Source organism: Anguilla rostrata, chromosome 7, assembly GCF_018555375.3.
Source record: "Anguilla rostrata isolate EN2019 chromosome 7, ASM1855537v3, whole genome shotgun sequence".
Lineage (NCBI taxonomy): Eukaryota > Metazoa > Chordata > Actinopteri > Anguilliformes > Anguillidae > Anguilla > Anguilla rostrata.
The window spans coordinates 38232046-38255497 of record NC_057939.1 but is presented as its reverse complement, the minus strand read 5'-3'; the positions used below and the strand labels follow the sequence as shown (position 1 = coordinate 38255497).

At 45.0% G+C, this 23452-nt stretch overlaps 1 protein-coding gene across 2 annotated transcripts; it reads right to left on the bottom strand.

The window, feature by feature from the left end:
• Positions 1–735: 735 nt before the first annotated feature.
• Positions 736–22501, bottom strand: fam113 (family with sequence similarity 113). 2 transcript variants are annotated; one of them, XM_064344219.1, is made up of 10 exons: positions 22363–22501; positions 21291–21405; positions 17138–17217; positions 15479–15711; positions 11119–11269; positions 7711–7966; positions 7228–7362; positions 7059–7133; positions 6419–6559; positions 736–1469 (listed from the first exon to the last, which is right to left on the bottom strand). In XM_064344219.1, the coding sequence occupies exons 2-10, from the start codon at positions 21361–21363 to the stop codon at positions 1342–1344; spliced, it is 1272 nt and encodes a 423-aa protein (XP_064200289.1). In that variant the 5' UTR covers positions 21364–21405; positions 22363–22501; the 3' UTR covers positions 736–1341. The 2 variants fall into 2 exon arrangements, with proteins under 2 accessions (XP_064200289.1, XP_064200291.1); XM_064344221.1 differs by lacking the exons at positions 17138–17217; positions 21291–21405; positions 22363–22501 and adding an exon at positions 16277–16397.
• Positions 22502–23452: the final 951 nt, after the last annotated feature.

The following is a 23452-nucleotide window of genomic DNA, read 5'->3' as shown; positions in this document are numbered from 1 at the left end:
AGACGTAGTGTTGTTTGTATATGCAGAGTGTAAGGTGTGCAGAGTTGTTTGTATATGCACAGTGCAAGACTGCTACAGAACAATGAGCTTCCAATGCAAACACCACTGAAGAATTGAGCACTTTCAAGGTTGAAGGACCGGCACGGCCTCTGCAGTGGTTATGCATGTAGGGTTTCCCATGGACCCTAAAAATTTCATTTGCCACCTGGAAAGTCCTGGAAGTGTCGTGAGGCAAAACGCCCCAAAATCATCGTTTCGCACCTGCGCACCCCTTCCGTTTCAGAGCATGAACATTGTCCCGCCGCCCTCCGGTGGCGAGGAGGCCCCAGGCTCAATTACCAGGGCGAAATTAGCCGTTCCGTTGATTAATCCAGAATGCAGTAATTGCCGCGGCTGCCGGGTCTGGATCCGCTGAGGGGTGACGCACTAGCGCCACTAGTTAGCGCGCTCACCAGCCGGTGCCGCTACTCCTTCATTTTAATAGCTGCATGGACGACTTCCACTGCACTGCTATTAAGGAAAGCGTGCCTCGTGGTTTTTTGTCCTGCCCCCCACTCCCCCAGAACGCTTGGCTGTCCCAAAGTTCACAGCAACCAAACCCATCTGTTGTGTTATGAACAAATATGTTTTTTTTTTTTTTTTTTTTTACACTTCCACAGTGTACCTCGGGCTCTAAGTTGGTCAAACAGCTTCCTTGATTATTGTGGCAAACTCAGTAACAGAGACACGGGTGTCTTAGTTACAATTAATACATTTTTACTCTGAACACATCAACATCAAAAAAGTGCATAATTTGATCTCAACACAAAAGCACAGTGACAGAAAAAAAAATTAAACCCAACAATGCATGCACATAACCACACACACAAAATATACGTAAAAAAAACATTTCCTTCAACAGAATAATGCACAGCAATACAGAACAACTACTTGAAGCAAATAAACATAACACCGGGCACTATAATTCAGTAGTCAATACTGTCCATCAAGTAGACTGAAAGACTTGGACTGCAGTCAATAGGGAATGCTATGAAACATGTGGAGACTTTGTGTAGCCCAACACGAGTTGCATACACGGATACTGAACGCAACTGAGAATGTCTGCCTGATGACAGTGCTGGGTGAGAAGTCAGAAAGGAGCAGGTGGCTTAAAAATCTAAAAGGGTTAGGGGTCAACAGACAGCACTGTGTACGGTTTATTCAGTGCCCTTAATCTGGGTCAAGGATTGGCTGACAAGTGCTGTGGATTCGGCCATTTTGACAGCGGCGGTGCGATGTCACTGAAGAGCGCCGTGTTAACGATTGAATACCTTCAGCCCCCCCCCGGGCTGCCGTGTGAACTCAGTACCTGTACAGCGTCTCTCGCGAGTACGGCTTGTTGTGCCTGGCGGAGGACTTCTTCTTCATCACGTAGTGATTCTGCGCCCCCGCGGGAGCGGGGTGGTACGGTCCGCCGCCGAGCCCCCAACCTGAGCGGGGCGACAGAGGCGGGGCCGTTTGACAGAGAAGGGGATCTCGGAGAGAGCGACGCCGACGCCGCAGAGCGCCGAATCGATCAGCCGAGGCGTTCGCACGCGCTTTTCGCAGCGCTAAATATTCCCGGGAAAAATGCTTTCCTTCGCAGAATCACCGATTCCACAAAACGCACCAACGAAGCGATTTGTGCTATATTGCATTGTCACGCCAAATATCTTCGGTTCCTTCAAACTGACGAGAGAGAACTTACTTACAAAAGAAAAGATTAGACTTGAAGAATCTTTCTTTTTTTTTAAACCCAAGGAAAAACACAGAAAAGTTTAGGTTCGAAAATTACAGTTCCGAGTAAGAATAAATTTGCAGCCGGGTGTTTATCAAAATGTATATGCATGGCGCTCACGAAGTAGTGTGCCTCAGGTGAATGTTAAGTGGGATGACTTCGCCCGGGCAATTCTGCGTCAGTTGCAATGTCCTGCGTGTGTGTGTGGCCTTGTGCCTGTCCTTGAATCTCCCCTGTGCTTCCCTGGATGCCGTTTAACGTGTGGAACACTCAGTGGCGTTTTTTCAGGTTCTGATAAATGTTGGTCTGGCTGCTCGGAGTCAGCATTTCAGTATGCGCATAAGGAATAATGACATGCTAATACGCCAATATGATGTGGGCGGCAGTGTAGTATAATGGGTAAGGAGTTGGTCTTGTAACCTAGAGGTCACAGGTTCCATTCTCAGGTAGGACACTGCCATTGTACCCTTGAGCAAGGTACTTAACCTGTATTGCTGTATAAACGGACGCAATGTAAGTGCAATGTAAAAGTGGTGTAACGTTTTTTTTTAAGTCGCTCTGGATAAGAGCGTCTGCTAAATGCCTGTAATGTAATTCAAATAAATTAAGAGACTGCTGCTCCCCTGTTTCCAATAGGCAGAACATTCAAGTGACAAGTGACATTCCAAGCACAGAGGGGCGACATGGCTCAGGAGGTAAGACCGATTGTCTGGCAGTCAGAGGGTTGCCGGTTCGAACCCCACCCTGGGCATGTCGAAGTGTCCTTGAGCAAGACACCTAATCTCTAACCCCCAACTGCTCTGGCGAATGAGAGGCATCAATTGTAAAGCGCTTTGGATAAAAGCGCTATATAAATGCAGTCCATTTACCATTTACCATTTCTCTGTAGGAATGCACTCAGTGTACTAGAGAGAGAGTGAACATGCAAATATTTGACAGCTTGGTTCGGTCACCGTAGGCCCTCAGTAACGTCTGAATGCTTTGCTTCCGACTGTATGGAGGACGGAGCGTAGCACAGTGGGTAAGGAACTGGGCTTGTAACCGAAAGGTCGCAGGTTCGATTCCCGGGTAGGACACTGCCGTTGTACCCTTGAGCAAGGTACTCGACCGAAATTGCTTCAGTATATATCCAGCTGTATAAATGGATACAATGTAAAATGCTATGTAAAAGTTGTGTAAGTCGCTCTGGATAAGAGCGTCTGCTAAATGCCTGTAATGGAATGTAACTGTACACCACGTTCGGAACCTCAGTCCCCAACAGGTGCAGTCTATTGTCATGTTTTTTACAGCGTTCGCATTTGTCTAACTGAAGTGCTCATTTTGAAGGGAAGTCAATGCGCGTGGGTCACGTTCACCTGAAACGATTCACTTTCTGTCAAGCTTCAAAAACACCCTTCCCCCCCCCCTTTCTGATTTGCTTGTCTTCAGACCAGATGCACTACACTTAAATACGTGTGTTTTGGGGAGGACGCATGCGAAACGGGGTAATTGTTTTCACGTGGGAACTCTTCTCGTGGGATATCCTCGGCCTGTTCGCCGTTCGCCTGTTCACGCGACGTTCTCTGGGGAAAAACCGGCGTGATGGAGGGTCCAGGCTCCCCGTGGGACCTTTAAACATGTGTTAATAGCGCATTCACCTATATCTACAGTAGAGGAAGAGGAGGACCCAAACGGGAGTGATGGGGAAAATGCTTAACATCGCCAGGCGGCACGGCCGGAGTTCGGGCGCCCTCGTACTGAACCCGCGTGAGTTTGGGTTTCGTACCGCATGCGGCTCTAAGAGGTCGAGGCCTGGCAGCGAGTCAAGGACCGCGTTTGGTGTTTTATTATCTCCCCCCCCCCCCCCCCCCGGTGCGAAGCGATCTGCTCCGACTAAACAAAACTTGCTCTGATTCTTTTTTTATTTGTTCCTTTTTTTTAAAAAAAATAAATAAAAAGTAAAAGAAACCAGATGTCAAGTCAAACTAGCGGTGAAATCAATTCACACCTCCCAACAGTCCCATTGCAAAACGCCGCTCAAAGTTTGCTGGTGGAGCTCGAACGTACTGCGGCGCGCGCTATGGTGCGGTCAAAAATCACTGCCAAACGTCCGTGTGCTTTCCTTCCAACTGTACACGGTCTGAATAGTGGTAAATGGACTGCATTTTTATAGCGCTTTTATCCAAAGCGCTTTACAATTGATGCCTCTCATTCGCCAGAGCAGTTAGGGGTTAGGTGTCTTGCTCAAGGACACTTCGACATGCCCAGGGTGGGGTTTGAACCGGCAACCCTCCGACTGCCAGACAATCGGTCTTACCTCCTGAGCCATGTCGCCCCTGTTCACGGTGTGAACTAAACAGTGTTCTTGGCTAGAAATAGCTGTACAAAATAAGTATTGTACCTTACTGAACCTGTTTAGCGGTTGTCTATGACCATGAAATGCACTTTTTTTGTACGTCGCTTTGGATAAAAGCGTCTGCTAAATAAATGTAATGTAATGTACACAATGTTCGGAACCTCAGTACTCAAACAGGTGCAGTCTGATGTCAGTTTTGATACCATTCGCATTTGTCTAACTGAAGTGCCCATTTTGACGGGAAGTCAATGCGCGTGGGGTCACGTTCACCTGAAACGTTTCACTTGCTGTTAAGCTTCAAAAAAACCCTTTTGATTTTCAGACCAGATGTATTACATTTAAATACATGTGTTTTCAGGGGGGGTGCACGTGAAGCAAGGTCATCGTTTTCAAAAATCTCTGCCGTCTGCACAGAAAATTGTGCACACCCTCCGTCTGCCATACCTAGTTAACAGGGCGCTGCCATCTTGAGAAGCAGCCCTACGCGAAAGACGTGGGTTGAAGACGACTGCAATGCAGCACTGAATGATGACCGTGTCCAGAAAACCTGCAACGTGTCCTTGTACCATTGCAGAATCACCAGAGTCCCTCACTTTTGGAACGCTGTTCCCATTTTTTGTTCGCAACCTGCATATAAAATGTGCACATTAAATGCCCTTTATGTTTATTCTCACAAAAGAAATTCAGTTGTACCATTCGTGTGTGAGAATGATCAACGGTCCATGCTCGGCTATCACAATTTTTCACTTCCGCAATGACAAAAAGTAGCCCTCAAATGCAGTCTGCCATTAGGGGTGAACTGAAGAAAGGCGGCACCGCCATCTTCGATGAACACGACACTGAACTGAATGTATTATATGAGGGGGAGCCTCAAGTTTTTTTTTTCCCTGAACACAGACCTGGAAAAGTTTTAACCTGTATTTTGTTCCTTGTTCTCCAGGCCTCATTGTAAGACAGCCTAATAGCATTAATCAGCGGTAAGGAACATGAACAAGCACGCAATTAACGCCCAATTGAAGCGCTTATTTGCACAAGGTTGTACGTCCCTTAACCGGGGGTGTCTAATTTGATCTGAAATGGGCAGGCGTGGGTGAAAGTTTTCGTTTCAGCCCAGCACTAAAAAGCTCGACTTTACTCATCCTGATTTAGATTCCCGGTTTTAATTGAACACCACGATCGGGTCATTTGCTCTCTGTGCTGTGCTAGAGCTAAAGACCGCGCCCACCCCAGACCTTCTCCAATTACACTGAACACCCCTGTGATAACTGAATGATTAGCTGAAATAATAAAGAGTACCAGAATGTTCCAATTCCTTAACCAGCAAGTGGCACCGGAAACTCCCGTATCTACTTCTTGGTGGAGGAGGAGGACAGAACTAATGGTTTTAAAAACATGATACTACAGAGTACTAGATGTTGAGATAGCTCAGATAATCTGGGGTTATTCATGTAAGTGAAAATGAATAGGCCACCCACCGACACTACTGCTCAGCTCCTCGTAGGACTATCATTAGCGCTCACGTTTTCTTCGAGCTGAGTTAGCTTCCGCTAATTAAACGGCTGCACAACCGTTCACATTCTAAGGGAAAGACAAAAACTGCTGCAAACTAAAATGCGCGCTGATGATTTTGTTGCCCCTTGCAACGAGCCGACAGCGTCTCGGCGTGCGCTGCGTCCCGCGGCTCATGTTTAACCGAACGGCGAAGGCGGTGAGAGTCGACAAGCGTAGCGCGGCCGACCGCCACTCGCTAGCGTCGACGCTGGGGGAGCAATCCACTAAAGCTCCCCTCCCCCATCAGCATCGGGAGTCCAGAGGTCAGATTCTTCTGCCGCGCTCACGGGTGAGGAGCGGAATCCGATACGCCCAGCTGGACCGCGTTACATTACATTCACTTACATTACAGGCATTTAGCAGACGCTCTTATCCAGAGCGACTTACACAACTTTTACGTAGCATTTTACATTGTATCCATTTATACAGCTGGATATATACTGAAGCAATGCAGGTTAAGTACCTTGCTCAAGGGTACAACGGCAGTGTCCTTACCCGGGAATCGAACCTGCGACCTTTCGGTTACAAGCCCAGTTCCTTACCCACTGTGCTACACTCCGTCCTTAGCTTTCACTTAGCAGACGCTCTTTATCCAGAGAGAGAACATTAGGGCAAGGGTTCGAACGGCCATATGGAAAACTGGAAACGCAGGGTAGCGCTTTTGAGCTCGCAATGGGGGAGGGCGGGGGGTAACAGTCGTTCGCCGTCGGCGGGAACGCGCGCTGGGGCACGCTCTCGGCCGATCCGGGGTCACGGCGCTCGAGCGCGGGCCTTACCGCCGTGGCCGCGTCTGCTCCTGTGGTCGTTGAAGCTCACGTAGCCCGCGACGTGACCTGTCCGGCCGAAGGGGGAGTCGTCGCAGAAGTAGCCGTGGGGGACCCAGTAGTCCGGGGCGGGTGCCCGAGGCCAGGGCAGCGCTGTGGGGGGGGGGGGCGAAGAGAGACAAGTCACCCGAAAATGCGGGATACAGGGAGAGGGCTTTTATGTGGCCAGAATCAGTCAGCTTTTCTTTTTCCTTGGCAACAACAGTCTCACTGGCCACATGACAAACACATACAAACTAGGTGCCTTTGACAGTGGTACGCATTCACAATAGCTGAGCGATAGAGACTGATAATAGCTCTTGAAACAGAAAAAGTTTTACCCTTACATTAATGTTCCCTCTGGGAAAAATAAAGTTATTCTACTCTATTTCAGTGTAAAACAGGGAAATATGGTTTACAGAGAATGCAAATGCTTATTGTTGCCTATAGACATAATGTTCCAGAACTACAGCATGCATATTTCACAAAGAGACTTCCACTGAGGTAGTTGAGGTTTCCCCAAACTGAATTTGACCAGAACACTCCTTGTGGGAATGCATGATCTCCAAACCTAATGAACTCATTCCAGCGGTAGTAGAGGGCCGTGAACTACCTGGATACTGGTGGTTGGGATGAACTTCAGGGAATTCCATGTAGGGGTTAAAGTAACCACGGTTACCACAGGGCCCTGGTCACAGAGAAACACTGATGGTGACTGACTGGATCGCTAATCGGCCCACCCTCCTCCCCCGTAAAAACGGCTGAACGGCTCGGGACTTTACCGCCATAGCGGTAGGGGTCCATGGCTGGAGGTCGGTTGTGATCCCGGGGAATCGACGGCTGTGTCCTTCTGGCCTGCTTCCGCTTTGCCTTGGAAGGAGCGGGAGGAGGAGCGGGAGTAGGAGAGGGGAGGATGGCTGCAAAAGAAACAAAAACTGTGTTCAGCATACCCAAACGGACGCACACTAACACACCCACACACGCAAATACACATCAAGGCATGCAAACACACACACACACACACACATATACACACACATGCACACAGACACGTGCGTGCGCACACAAACACAGACACACGCATTTAAAAACACACGCACGTATACATGTACACACACACACGAAAACACACGCACGCACACAGACACACGCACACGCGCGCGCACATGCACATGCAAACACACGCATACGTACACGCGCACACACAAACACAGGAACGCACGCACACACATGTAAACGCACACAAGCACACAGAAAAGGCTGACCGTGGGCCCCCCCGGCGGCAGGCGGGGGGTGGAGCTCCACGCCCCAGGCCTGGGCGGTGTGCTCCAGCAGCAGGCCGCTGATCCGGCGGTGCGCGGCCGCGTCCCAGTGCACGCCGTCCCGCGTGCGGTGCTGCAGGCTCAGCCGGAAGTGGAAGTGCAGGTCCAGCACGTCCAGCCCGTACGCGTCCGCCAGCCTGCCGCCGTAGAAGTTGGCCTCGATGACGTCGTAGCGCAGCGTCGGGGCCATGTGCTCGACCTGCGGGCCCCGCTCAGGGTTAGGCGGTCGAACGTCCGCGCGCCTTCGATGGCGAGCGAAATCGACCCGGAGTTTATTGAATGTGAAGGGCGTTTGTGCTCAGCCTGTCGAAGCACTTGCTTTTGAGCACAGGCTGCAGAGGACAACAGCATGAACACTGCTAGCCTACACGTCACTACCCGACTGTAACTGGGGGCAGTGTTGCCAGATTGGGCGGAATCCCGACCGATCGGGCTAATTTTTTTATATTGCTGTGTGGGGGAAAAAAATAGCTTAGGGCAGGTTCACCGTTTTCAAATCTGGCAACATTGACTGGGGGGGTCTGCGGTCAAGGGACAAGTTTGTCTGGCAAGGGTACAAAGCGTTTAAGTGGGCCAGAGGCCAGCCAGTTTGCTAACTAGTGGAGGGACAGATGAGCACGTGCAGACAAATTAGACCTCTCCTGAAAAACAAACTTCCCATTCGATTCACAAAACTGGAAAAAAAAGAAAAAAAACACAGAATCTCCATTAATCTATGGTACTGACTACTTATCAATCACCAGGAAAAGCAGCCATGACAAATGAACTGCTAACTGAAATCAATAAACTAATTATGGCTGGGTGTTCATCACAGAAGTCACACATTTAGTTCTTGTTTTATGTTGCTTTTATGCTTCTTTTCTTTCTATTAGTCTTATTTGTCTAGCTGTATTCGTCTTATATCACTATTTTTACTTCTGGGTAAAGCACTTTAACTGCTTTGAAAAGTGCTATATAAATTAAGATTATGGTACAATTATTCTGTGATATTTGCCATTTTTTTGCCAGTTCTGTGACTTTCTGTTTTTTGTCCATTTCTTCAATTTCCTGTGTTTTAGTGCTTTCAGCAGTCCCGGATGATAACTGTCAACCTTACCTTAGCCTACAGCGTGATTTGCATAGGCCTAAGCATTTTAGTCATATTGCAAAATGCTGGTGAAAGTGTGACAATGTATACAGATTCTGGAATGCCCTGCGATCAAGATGGGAGGATAACATGGGGGGGGGGGGAGCTACAGATTTTGACAGTCTTATACATTGAGTATGGGTGGGGGGGGGGCATGATCATTAATTCACCCCGGGTTCTTCAGGATACTACCACATAAGCTCCCACAGTTAAGCACCAGGTGCCAACAAGTTAGCAAACGCATCAGTGAAATACGCCTCGCCTGGCCTGCTGTGTGAAAGATGAGCTTGAAGGCAAAAAACCCATATGCGCGTACCCCAATACACATCGCCCCGTCCTAGCAGTTGCATCCGCCGGATTGAAATCAGCAATTACAGAAGGGTGGAATCTCATTCTAAAAAAAAAAAAAAAAAAAACACTTACCTCTGTCACGCTTCCAAATAAAAAACAAGTCTTTCTGTTCCTGAGCGGGTGCCGGCGCCAGCGCTTTCCCGCGAACGTCCACGCCGGCGGGCGTAAATCAATTGCGCCTGAGCGTCAGCCGATTAATTTGTTTGTAAAAAAAAAAAAAATAAATAAATAAATAAATAAATAAAAAAAATAAAAAAAAGCCATCCTCGGGTTCGTGGCTCGAGGCTCCTGTTCCAAGTGAATTACTACTGGGAAAACGATTGTCCCGACTTTTTTTTTTTTTTTTTTGCTTGCTTGGCGGAGCGAGCGAGTCCGCTCGCGGACCCCGGCCTAAACTGCTCGAAACGCAACCGAGGACCGCCCGACAGGAAATTGAACCCAGGGGGACGGCGCCCGCCCGGTTCGCTTTTCGAGCCTCGCTACCGCTTTCGCTTCGGAGGGGGGTCTGCCGGAGAACCCGCGTTAATCTGGAGCCCCGGGCGGTGGTGCGTGCGAAATGCAAAAACGAGTCTCTCGAGAATAACGCCCCTGTTGTGCGTTTTTTTTTTTTTTACGCGATGCTTTTCTCCCCCCATTTTCGAACCCGAAATCTCATTCCGTTCCGCGGTCGCTTAGCCGGGTCTATTTTATTTAGTGTGTCGGCGAACGGCCGGGCGTTTGATCGAAAGGGCGTCGCGCGTGGAGATCTTATCGGGGCCCGTTGAACAAAGCTGTAAAATATGAGCGTCGTTTCAGCGGGCACTCCGGAGCTCGGCGAATTAAATGGTGGCCGGAGGGGGAGGTCTGACTGCCAAGGTTCTGGAAGCTGTGCTCATTTATATCCATCCAGTAAAAGCAAACCAAGAACCACATACGTATAATGTGTACGTTTTAAAAAGGACCATTAAGCAAACTTCTATAGCAAAGTGGTCATACAGCCTGATTCAGATCAGAGAATCTCAAGTATACGCAACCACACACTGACGTGAGAGACAAGTAATCCACATAAAACCACAGCTGCCTGATTATGAAATTGTTTTGTAATCAGGAGTAGAATTGGCAATGTAATTTTAAACTCGGCAAATTAAGCAAGAACCTTTCTTGATTTCTTTTCATAGTGCTTACAAGGGAAGTATAAGAAACATGAATGTAGCAGCAGAATATTTTGATTAGCTCTATTTTGAATGCTGAAAGGATTTAAATACTGTAAATGAAAGACCTGACCACATGAACGTTATTTAAAACTCTGATGTGTTTGTGACTACACATCAATGTACACCAATCTTAAGCATTACCTGATTAGAATTATTACTGTAGCCTTTTTTTTACTTGGTTGAATAATTATGTACTTATCTCCGTTTCATTAACTTCTTTTTGGCAAACACTGATTTTATTGTGGTCCTCAACATTAAGTGCTTGACTTTCTCCATAATATAATCTTTAACAATAGTGCCAAGACATGTTCCTTGTCTAAAATTGACAGTACAGCCAGTATTTCTCGATTGCAAGTGAAATTTCCATTACACGCTTGGCTTCTGATCCGAAGAGCATTTCAGTATGCTGCTTTCGTCTCTCTCTCCCGTTTGGTTGACTGCTTATTCCGAACTTGGCGGTTTGCATCTCTGAGATGTTACCGTTTAGAGGTGACTGCAAGGTTGCATGACATAAGCATCCCTTTTGTGTATATTGATACACAAGTGACATTTAAATCACTGGATTACACAACCAGTAAATTAGCACACCTTAGCTATTTGTCCCAAATGATGAGACTTGGATCAATAATAAATTTAAAAAAAACACAATTCACATAATCATAGACAAGGACAGACACGTACCTCTGGCACCAGGAAGCCTCCGATGATCTTGCTGCCCAAAGGCATGGTCATGTTCCACAAGATCAGGCATTCCGGCGGAAGGACCTTCTTCATTTGCAGGAAGAACTTGTGGAGGTTCTCCCTGTAATCGGTCACCCACTTTGGACCGTACCTGGAAGACATCGTTGCAGCTCAGTCACTCAACACCGACTTGAGGAGCGGTGAACCTGCACACAACCCAACCGTGCCCTTCTTTGGGACACTACTCGCAAATGAGCGCGTGGTTCCATACCTTGCTGATTCGACTGGCTTCAACGAAGTCCTTCTCGCAGCCAGTCAATGGCTTGGGTGACAGACTTATCGAGCAAAATATTCTCAAGGTGCTAGCCCCCGCTTTTGCCTTCCTGCGAGAAAAGGTCTAACCCCACCCAACCTGAAAAGGTTCTGGAGCTGGGGGTGGTGTGGCGACAGAAAGCCTCACAGGAGCAGTGCACTCTGGGTAAAGATGCATGCACTTACTTTTAAATTCAACCTGAACACAAGTGCCTATTTGCTTAACGGTAGGACTAGGGCTGTCACATTGTCACGGTTTCACAGTAGGTCACAGCGTATGATCTGACGGTTACTATTAAAATACATCGCTGTCAATTGAGCGGTCATATACAGTAGCCTATATGCTTTACTCTTTTCCGTTCTTCCATAATGAATGGCAAGCTGTCCTATGTTCAAATTGTGCTGCTGTTCTGTCTGTTCAGAAAATATGTTTACTTGCCATGATGCCTTCTTTGTGATGTCTGTGCATTTTGTAAATGGGCGCATAATATTGTGATAAAATAAAACAGCAATGTTTTTGGTCAAGCTTAACATGCCGTGAAAATCTCACACTGTGACACCCCTATGCAGGAAATCGGTTGGTAAGCTGATCCGGGAACAGTATCTGAGAAAACAAAATACTACAAACAGTACATTAAGGGGATGAAGGACATTTCATGTAATGATGTTGATAACTGAAGTTGTACAAAAAAAAAAAGAACCTGAATTATTTAGGATTTCAGGCTGTGGGACTGGTTGCACTGAATGCATCGTCGTCATTTACACGCATGGGATGCGCGCACGTACCCGTTTGACACCTGTCAGTTCACCGGCCATGCAACAAAGTGGCGCGACGAGTCTTGACACGTCCGCGCGTACCCGGGCGGGGTCAAAACACCGGCCTGGCCAAATGCGAACCCGCAGAAAAGCGAGGTGTTCTGTATTCAATTAGCATGCAACGCGGCATCTCTCCCTTACAGTGAATTTATTACACAGCGGCAGGGCTTGTCTGGCACTTCGCTCTGCGGGATGAAAGTTTTCCTGCCGCGCACTTAACCTGAAGCTCAACCTCATCCTCATCAACATCGGCATCATCGTTATCTTCAAAAAACCCCCGCCTCCGCTGCCGAGCTTCCCTGGCTCCGCGCGAGACTGGGACTACTTCTGGACTGCAAATCGCTCTCTGAGATCAGGGTTCAGTAATGCCGGCGGGAAGGGGGGGCGGGGAACGCGACCAGGAAAAAAAAAAAGAAAGGCGGAGTCTGGTGTCGCCGCTCCATTTCGCATTCCGACCACTGGCGTCCCCTATGAATTATGCAGCGTTCGCGGCACCTGCCCCGACAGCCGCAATTCATCACGGTGCACTGTACCAGCGCACCTGGACACGCGCTAGGTCTGCTTCTGACCGGCGGGGCCTCGCGTCGAACACTTCAGCGATAAGAGGCCGGTCACAGATCCCCAAGTATCGCCACTGTCACCGACCGGCGGTAGGAAACGGAGCTCGCCGCGTGCGCCATCGTACGAGTGTTACTTCCTCCGTGGCGCAACGATTTTCTAACAATTACTCTTCCGTGCGCCTCTCTCTCTTGCCCAAACTGAGGAATTGGTTATCCGGCTTAATAGTACGCGTAAGCCGATGGACGCCTCCTTTCAAGGTTAAATTCCTCCCTTAAAATGGAATTAACCTCTGGATAAGCGAACACATTCATCAAATAAAGAATGTAGGAAGACAGAGCACAATTGAAAGTTCTTCAGACTGAATACAGACTACTGTTCAATGAGAGACTGTAGGCTTGGATTCAATAATGCTATAGAAATTGCTAGAACAAACTTGCATCGTCTTATGTCTAATACCCATTTTGCACTATTGATGAAACTGTAAACGCGTTTGAGTAATCTAGAGCTCTCAAAGAATTATGATAAGTTCCTTGGGCCCTTAATCAAATAACTGACACCAGAATTTCAATTTGCATCAGGAATCAGATCCCCCTTTGTACTCATGAGATTTGTCACTCCTTGTTTAAGAAATGCTAAATTGGAATCAATTTAATCAGATGCCAATGAAGAACTGTCTGAAATGATAGTGTGTGTGAATTACTCCACACGTTGCTTAGATAAACTAGGCTATGTCCCCAAGCGCTTAAAAAAAACTTCAGCTTTCTTTGCACTACCCTTAAATAAAGCCTTATAACTTTGTGGCAACACACAGCAGAGACATTGTTAATGACAGTATGTGAAGGGCACATGTCTACCACCAAGACTGAAGTCACCTTATGCTATTTATTATAGTATCAACTTATCTACTTGCTCTATACTGTATATATCACAAAATCCACATCAGTTAGAGAGAAAATTGCAGGGTTTTTCCTGCATAGAGGATTGAGGCAGCAGCCTCTATCAAATTTTTGTGCCGCCTCCACAAAATTCTGACTGGTGTTTGGCGCAAATAAACAAAATGTGAGTGTTGTGCTCGGGGGATTTCTATCATTTGTAACTGAAATGGGGGCACTGCGATACATCACCATTTCGGATTAATCGGCACAATGCACCAGGAAAGGCACTACCTAAGAACGCAAAGCTACAGCGCTGTTTGCATGGAGTGCATGACCAGACGTCGCTCTGAGTTTGAGGCGTTCGCTCAGGTAGCTAAAATCTTGTTTTCTTTTGTACTTATTTTCCAAGAAAGTTTCCTTAATTACATCCTATCAGTTTAATGTTTCCAATGCTGCAGACAGAGTACCATAGAACAGCAAATGTATTTTTAGAAAGAGTTTGCAAGGAAGAGCAGGTGAAGACATCTGATCATTACAGGCCATTAAAAAGTATAATTCACCTTAATAACAAGATGTGTTAAATTTGATCACGTGATCACGATGAAAGTACTGCCTCTGCCTCATTTCAAGCCAGGAAAACCCCTGTATCATACATGGTTCATTGCCAATATGTCAAAAAAAATGGAACATGTCTAAAAGCCATCAAATTCATCAAGGGTTTCCAAGGAAAGCCTGCTTTTCTCACTGAAGATTCACTTTCTTCAATACCTTCGCCAGAATGAAAAACCTTTTTCTTCCATCATCAGTTTAGAGCCCGTGTTTTATGATACAACGCCAAGCTGTTTCCAAAATGACCGCTGAGATCTAAATGGCATGCGCTGGCTGTCTACTGCCCCCCCGCTGTGTTGGCTAATAAGAGCGTGGCTGCTCATCACTTCTCAGACAACAAAATGGAAATCGGCTCAACACGTTCGCCCGAAACGTCAGATTGGTTTCTTTACTTGTCCGTCATGTTCTGAGTGGAGATATTTCGAAAAGACTTGAAAATTACAAATGAGAAAGGAAACTACAGCTTTAATACAAACTGAGCCATTTTGGATTACAAAAAAAAAAAACATTTATATGGACAATTGAACCATCAAGATGCAAGTACTGGGTATACCGGAAGCGAATGTAATATAAATACATTTGGACATTTAAAAACTTTTTCCTGGATAGTTTATTCAGCAATTTTGACAATTTGGTGATTTATTCTGAGGTGCTGCCCTGAAAGCTACAAAGGTATAAAATTTATTCATGCAAAAATATACAGTGCAAGGCAAGATGACTGCAGAGTTTAAGAAAAAAAAAAATTGGTTCATGATGTTGTTTATGGTGTAATGAGGGGTCTGGGGAGGCTCCCTTTTGTTTTATTGCCCTGAGCTAGCTGCAGACGAGTCTCCTGGAGCCTCTGAGTGTGAACTTGCAGGCGTGTTTGTTGGATAAGTTTTAATAAATTGGCGATTCGTGATAAGTCATAATTCTGTCGACGGTTACCACTCAAACCCACTAAGACAGCAAATCTGTGTTACATCAGAAGAAGAAGAATGAAAGGTACCCACAATATTCATATAATGTTTTAAGCATGAAACAGGCTGTTTGTCTGCATTAGTGTGTGTGACTGTTTGCATGAGCGGGAAGTGTGTATGTGTCCGTAAAGTACAAGCATGTATCTGTGTGTGCACGCGAGAGAATGCGTTTGCACATGCGAGTTAGGACTACGTGCACACGTGTGATTGCGTGTGAGGATGCGTTACCTGGACAGGTCCCACACGCAGGAGTTTATGATGACCACGTCAGGCTTCAGGCCATTCTCGAAATCTGCCAGGATGCTCTCCATGTAGCGGGAATAGATGCGGGTCAAGAAATAGAATCGGACCAAGTGGTGGTCCGAGCGGAACTGGCGGACCTCTCTGTAACCTGTCCCATTGTTCATGGGACCCAACTGCCCCCCTTCCACCAAGCAGTCCTGCTCAAAGTTCATCTCCCCCTAGAGGACAAGAAGTAGAAGAGATGTGAAGCAAGTGCATTCGAACAGAAAAGAGGAGGGGCTTCACAGGATTAGATGGGAGTTATCAAGAGGGATTAGCCAGGAGTTATGGAGCAGCTATCATGAGGGATTACACAGGATTTAGGAAGTAGTTTAACAGGAGGGATTAAATAGGAGTTACGAGGCAATTTAACAGGAGCGATTAGTCAGTGGGGGGGAGGCTAATTTGACAGTTATACATGTGTTAAAATGCAACCACAGGGTTCAAACATGAACAGACCTTGTTGAGCAACCCAAGAGAACGGCAGGTCTATAGAATACTTAAGCACCTGATTTTAAAAGACAAGACAGATAACACAAGATGAGATGTACTTAATTGAACCCCACAGGGTAATTTGCATTTAACTCATCCTAGGTACTTGAAAGCAGTGGGCAGCAATAGTGCAGTGCCCAGGAACCAACTCCAGTTCTGAGGCCAGTGACATGGTCAAGGGCAATGGCAGGAGTATATAGCTAACCTGACTTTCAGTGTAGTAGGAAACCATAGTCCCCGGAGTAAACTCACAAAAACACGAGGATAGCCAGCAAACCCCACGCAGAGAGGACCCGGGCGGCCGAGACTGAAACCCAGAACCTCCTTGTTGCGAAGGCTCCAAATCCAGAGCACACGACTGACCAAACAGGATCACAGCACAGAAACACTTAACTGGACTGGGGACATTTTTGTGACATCAGTGTTTCCCCGGTCTGGAGGCGCACCACATACGGCGATTTACATTTTAACTTATCCCAGTTACACCTCTTCCTCGATAACCTGTGGATTCTGATTACTGCGGCTTGTGGCAAAGTAATAAAAATAAATGTTGGGGGGGGGGGGCTCAATTACTAATAAATGTTTAGGAAAAAAATGGGAATCGAAATCTCCTTCTCCCCCATCTTTCAAAAACAAGATGTCAAAATAGTAACGGACCAAAGTGTGTATAACCTACCTGTCGCCCCCTCCCCCCACCCCCGAGTAGTAGCCATTTGTAATGTTTAACACATGTACAGACATTGCATGAATGCAAATCAACAGACATCAAAACCGTACCCCCAGACACCAATAACAGTCAATGCCCATTCAGAAAGGGAAACTTGAGAGCCAGAGAGCCATCAATGCCATAATCCTGCGCTCCACTGTATTTGCAAAGAACGGCCTTGGCCTTTTAAGTCATTCAAAAATGAGAATCAAGCAGCAAAGTTTTTAATTTACCACTCTCTGGATTTTGAGGTCATGTTATTCCCAGTGGATGTGCCTATTAAATGCATATTAAATGATTCACTTGAAACTGCTGAGAATTTCTTGCAGGGAACGGTCTCTAAATGCACCTTGAAAAGGTTGTTCCAATTCAAAACGGCAGGCTTTGAAACAGGACATCCATTTTACCTTGGTCTTCAGTTGAGCCGTGGTCAGGTATTTATCCTTCTGCAGGAGTAACACAAGGTCCTTGTACACTGCCCGCTGTACTGGAAGACAAAGGGAATCATCCAGTTTCAGACAACATTCAGCAGGCACGGCAACATCCACTCAGCAAAACATTCACAGCCATTATCCAGCCAGAACAAACAGTGTCGGTGCAGTGAGTTCAGCACAGGCATTCATAAATATGTTAGCACTGAACAGCTGGATTTCAGTGTCTCACCCTGTCTGCTTGCCCATTGGCTGAGTGCATTTAACAAGTGTCCAAAAGAATGGCTGAGGACATAGTCAACTTTTTAAACTTCTAATAGAATACACCAGCGATAGCCAATCTTGATCCTGGAGATATACCGGCCAGTAGGTTTTCACCCCAACCTGAACAAAGCACACATCAACAGCTAGCCTTTTCATTGAGCTGCTAATTAGTAGAATTAGGTGTGCAAAATTAGGGTTTAAATGAAAACCTACAGGATGATGGATCTCCAGGAACAGGAAGCAATTGATGCTCAACCCGCTTCTACCCTGTACCTGATGCAGATTTCCTTCTGCAGTACTTAAAGGTATACTATGCAGTTATTTTGTAGCCTTGCTATAGTCCGGTGTTTACAATCAAAGTTTCCTCTGTCTTCAACCCAACCCACTCAACCCAAGTACCCAACTTTGGAAAACTAGCTATTTAACGTAGCTAGAGGTAATTTTACTTACAGGCCCAACAGAAAACATGCCAACTCTGAGTTACTTTCCATCCCCTTTGTGAACTTCAGCTCTCTCTATCGAGGAAAAGCAATTCCAAGGTAGACTCTGATTTCTGAACAAGCACTGTTCGTGTGTCGCTTCAGTTTGCTGTACTTGTGCTTCTTTGCTTCCTCTATTGAAGTACCTAACAGGTTCTATAGTCACATCCTCCCCACCCCACAAAGAAAAGAACGTCACGCCCAGAAATGTCCTAAACACATTGTAGAAGAAATACAGGCAGAGGAGCATGGATTTGGCAACTTTGTGCAAAGACAGAGAAAATTCCAGTGCATCATAGAGCTGACTGAATGTGCTTATTTTATAATATTTTCAAGGCAAAATTCTGCATAATATAACTTTAATAAAACTGCAAACTGACTCTGAAGTGCCAATTCTTGGTCATGAGAAAGTGGCCATTCCTGCAGAGTTTGTGGACCGTGGAGGCATTTCTGAAAGGATATCCACTCCAGGTAGGACACTAATGGTCTGCAAAGGTCAAGGAATAATGACATAATCTTGCTCCGATAAAATGGAGATTCTGAACTCTTTCAATTCTGAAAAACCTCTCTTTCTCTCTAGAGTAAAAACTAAATATACATATTCCTTGAATAAACAATCCATGTAATCATTAGGGTAAAACAATTTAAAGAAATACTGGCCAAGGCAATTGCCTTGTGCATTGGTGCTTTGCATATAGTGAGCTCCATATTTGAGACAAATACTTTTTTTTTCTTAATTTGGCACTGCACTCCACAATTATAGATTACAAGTTCACAGGTGCAGATTCTCAGCTTTTATTAACGGCTATTTTTAAAAAATACATTTTGGTTTCACCATGTAGAAATTACAGAACCTTTTATTCATTAGCCCCCCATTTCAGGGCACCATAATGTTTGGGAAATAATGGCTTCACAGGGGTGTCTGGTAAGTCAGGTGTGTTCCATTGCTTCCTAAGTGCAGGTATAAGAGAGCTTTCAATATGTTGTCTTGATTCTACTCTTGATTGCCTTTGGCCGTTCTCAACATGTGGACCAGAGTTATGTCAATGAAAGTCAAGCCATAATCCATCTATTATCAAACCAACTTTACCTGGCGAGGGTCATGGGGGGGTGCTGGAGCCTATCCTAACATGCATTGGGCGAGTAGCGGGAACACACCCTAGACAAGCCACCAATCCATCGGAGGGCGCACACACACCATTCACCCACGCACTCATACCTAGCGGCAATTTAGTCCCTCCAATTATCCTAACTTGCATGTCTTTAATAATTTATCACTAATTTAAGACAATTCTATTTTTAGATTCCTGTGTCTAAATTAAATAAGAAATTAAATTGCCCTGGCACTTGACTATGTTCATGATGTCTTTGACAAATTTAAGCAAAACCGGTCCCCATAGTATCAAAGATCCACCACCACACAGTAGGCATGGCAGTGGCGTAGGTTTCGTTTGAACATTGGGGGGGAAGGGGGACATTAAGCGGGGGTCTGGAGGTCCTCCACCAGGAAATATTTAGCATCAAACACTTCATTTCCTGCATTCTGGTGAATTTTTATGCACCAATTTGTGCCTTTTCTGCATCAATTTATGGTGGAATACGTCTTTCATGTTTTTATTGGGGGGGGGGGCAAATGCACGTGTTCTAAATATTGAGGGGGACGTATCCCCTGCGTCCCCCCCAAAATCTACACCTATGGGTATGAGGTTTGTTTCAACAGACACATGCTTCGGTCAGGACCACGCGATTCAAAGTTAGAATCTTTACGAACAATTTAAAAGGCAGCAAGTCTGGCAGTATGGCTCTGTTCCAGAATCCTTCCCAACCATCCACACAAGCATGCATGAAAAAGGCAGGGAAAGCAGCAGCAAAGGGTACACAGAGAACAGATCCAGCAGCAACAAGGACAGTCTTAGAAACACATCAGGGAAGAAGCTGAGGTGGAGGAGAGGGTTTTGACTGGCAGTGTGCATACATGCAGGAGCCAAATGAGTAGGGGGCCAAATGAGTAGGGGGGGCCATTTAAATGAAGCGCCCTGTTACGAGAATGGAGTGAATGGACTGTGATAGGTGAACAATACTAACACAATGTTCAATTTCTCACTGAGCCCACCCACTGACACTTCGATTTGCTGATTGTTCCCAATAAATACTTTTATTTTTCTGGGAAACCTTCAAAATATTGGTATGGAGGAGGAGTCTTACTAGATTTAGTGCCTAGTTTGCTTACCAGTAATTTGGATGAAAGAACCATGATCTGTACGTGCTGTTACTTTCTCTGCATCTTCTTTGAATCTTTTGACGCTATGGGAATTTATGAATTTGACTGTGCCATGTGTCTGTCAGTTGTTCGACCTTAATGTACGATTCATCTATTCCAATCTTTCTACTCAATGAGATCACTTCGACCAGACTTTTGGCATGCTCCACAAACAACCTGTGTGGTTCCCCAGAACTCTCGGTGCCCAACAACTCCCAAATCTGTGCCAGCACAGATGTTTCTGGTGCAATATCAATTTTCAGGTCCACAAATCTGCAATAGAAATGACAAACTCAACTTTTCTTGCTTTTTTCCATTTCACATTCCTCCCTCTACCCAGTGTATTAGGTCAACTAATTGCTTTTCTGAGGGTCACAATTGATCTCTATTGCAATTGTATAATTAGTCTAGAGATTGTGACAATCCAACCCCTACGGTGTTCCACAGAGATTTGCATGGTAATTTAAATTGAAATGATTTTGGTTCATGAGCTCCAGATAAAATGGTGTCCCAAGTTGTGGAGAAAGACATTTCTATTTTTTAGCTTTTGAAAGTAGGACTTGTATCATACCAACTAGGCTATAGGGTGGCAATTACAAATTCTCTGTCGCAACATGTGATTTTCACAACATACCTATAAAAAAATAATAAATAAATAAAAATCAGAACATCATTTGTCAACTTTGGGAAGAAACATATGAAAAAACATTCTGTGCATATTTCTCAATAAGGTATAAGGTATTCAGGTTGAGATACTGTTATTTAGAGTATCTCCAATAGCAATTAATGTTGCACACAGACTTTGAATAGCCTACATCATGCCTATTTGAGGCTTAGCACATTGGCACAACTGAAAATGAAAAATATTTTTTGTTCCTCATATTAATTGGCATACATACAAAATTATTTTCAACAGTTCTTACCAAAATTATTGAACAATATCAGAGTATGTGTAGATGCGTACATTTCCAAAAAGCCTATTTTGACACAACTTATATAAAATTTGCATCTCCAAATTCACAGATCCAGGATAAGCATCCCCCTGAACTTAACCCCATGTGCATCGCAAAACAAAATGACACTCATCTTTTTTCTGAACTTGGCGCTGCATAAATAGGTTACTCACTGGAGTCTCCGAGAACAACAACAAACTTGTTGTGTAGAAGCCGACTGGCCTGCCTTTGGGTCACAGACTTCATGATCTTGAATGATGCTGCTGATGAGGTGGAGAAATCAACTGGCTACAGGCAGTGAGATGGGGGAAAAACATTACAAGGAGAATGCTTATAGTTTATTTACTACCTTTTTTGGGGGGGGGGGGGGGGGGGAGTGGGGTTGGTGTATGGTAACCCACGACACAGTTCAGAACTACAGCTACAGAACTTGGTCAAAAGTGAAACTGCTCTACTGCAGCTGAATGTTTAAGGGAAAGTACACTATTTGTAGTTTATTGATACCATTTCATTTTTACTTTATTGGGCCCAACTATTTGTAGTTTATTGATACCATTTCATTTTTACTTTTTTGGATATTTAGAGAAACTTCTGATGACCCCAAATGCCCTACACCTGGTATTGTAAAGCCGGGAGGGGAGAACTGAAACCTCTCGAAATAGCCTAGTCTATTATTAATCACAGCGTAACCGTTTTCACGGCGATATGAAAACTTACACTAAAACTGAAATATTCACAAAATGCGATATACCACTTTAACATGGGCAAATAAAATGGAATCTTCTTGAAAGTCAGTATTTTCTAGTTTTAAAACCACCTAAATCCGCAAGACACCTTCTCCCGAATAAGCATCAGGCTTCAGGTTTGGTCTGGTTCTGCATATCAGACGATAGTTTTTGACGTTACCCAACTGACCAAATGGATGAAGCTCTGCAATGTAATTTAGCTATGCTCCATGGCAAACAGTGGAAAGTTACCGCATCTAAATTAGCACTTAAAAGTTAGCTTGCTTGATAACGTTACAATTTACTTTGTCTTATCAACCGTTTAATTAGCTGCAACCTGAACAGAAACACACATAATTGTTGTCCACCACAAAGCTATCCGACATATAGGCTATTATAATCATGAGTTTATCTGGGTTTTCTCTAGTGTTGATCTTGATGTTTCGATCATATTTGGAACAGTGCACATTATCGTGCTGCAGATAGAACTAACCAAACTATGTTAGACTAAGAAACTCACCTTTTGAAAAAGCGTCCCAATTTAACTGCACGATAATCACATCACCTGTTTATATTCCTGTGCGAGCGTCATCTCGGACAAGACGATCCTCATTGGCCAGTCACGTTAGCTAGTTAGCCAGGCTCAGCGAATTAAACTTTACCGCAGTTACATATTTTCAGTCATTCCACGCAAGCTATTGGAGCTGCCAAATGTGTGTGAGTTAATTGCTTCATAAACGTGAAACATACAGACAACAACATTTAAAATAACTTCCGGATATCTAACGTTACTTCAACTGCTGTATTCCTTCGTTCTTGATCTCTCCATTCAGTCGGATCTGGCAAGATACAACACTAATATTTACAGATATTACAGATAGAAAATCAGTTTTTTTAAAACAAGTAAAACAAAAATTTCCTGTCAAACAAATCGTATTTTAGGTAGGCTAACTGTTGAAGATTTTACGATTTTACAATCGACCCACAAAAGCCCCCCATCACGCTTTTGTCAGAACTTGAACACGTGGTTGCACGCACATCAGACCACCGAACGTGGTTCTCAAACTTCGGTCCTGAATGCAAGCGTTTCTTACAGGAAAAGAAATACGACTGATGAAAATTCCAGGGGGACCATTGGGTATGCTTGTTTTCATTCAATCCACAGCAGAGCTGACATGGACCATGCCTAGGCCACACAGTTCAAGTTTAAGTAGTAGGTGTGACTGATGTTGGAGCACTTTGGGGCCACCAAAACTCTGGAGTTGCCTCTGATCCACACTCCAGTTGTAATGTCAGATATAACAAACTTTATTATTGTTTGATGTTCAGACCTATGTTTTTATGGATGAATTACCGTATGGTGCCACATTTTTCAGAAATATCTCTGCACCACATGAGGAATAGGCTAAATGTATCATATTCTCAGCCCAGTCAGTCATAACAACTCATTTTCTTCTGTATGCTACATAACATCTTTAGAAAGTGAATGACCTTTTTATCACATCCTAGAATCACAGGTGGAATGAATTGGTTCTAATTACTGAAAAGTATACACCATTGAAAATAAATACCGAGCCAAACCTGCATTGTATTCAAAGGAGATTAAAGAA

What these genes read in the sequence shown, in the direction of transcription:
- fam113 (XM_064344219.1), bottom strand. Translation starts at nt 21,363, where the DNA reads ATGAAGTCTGTGACCCAAAGGCAGGCCAGTCGGCTTCTACACAACAAG. An exon ending in TGCGTGTGGGACCTGTCCAG is followed by an intron (nt 11,270 to 15,478) that starts GTAACGCATCCT and finishes GATGTCTTCCAG; the next exon opens with GTACGGTCCAAAGTGGGTGA. An exon ending in GAGGCTTCCTGGTGCCAGAG is followed by an intron (nt 7,967 to 11,118) that starts GTACGTGTCTGT and finishes CGGGGCCCGCAG; the next exon opens with GTCGAGCACATGGCCCCGAC.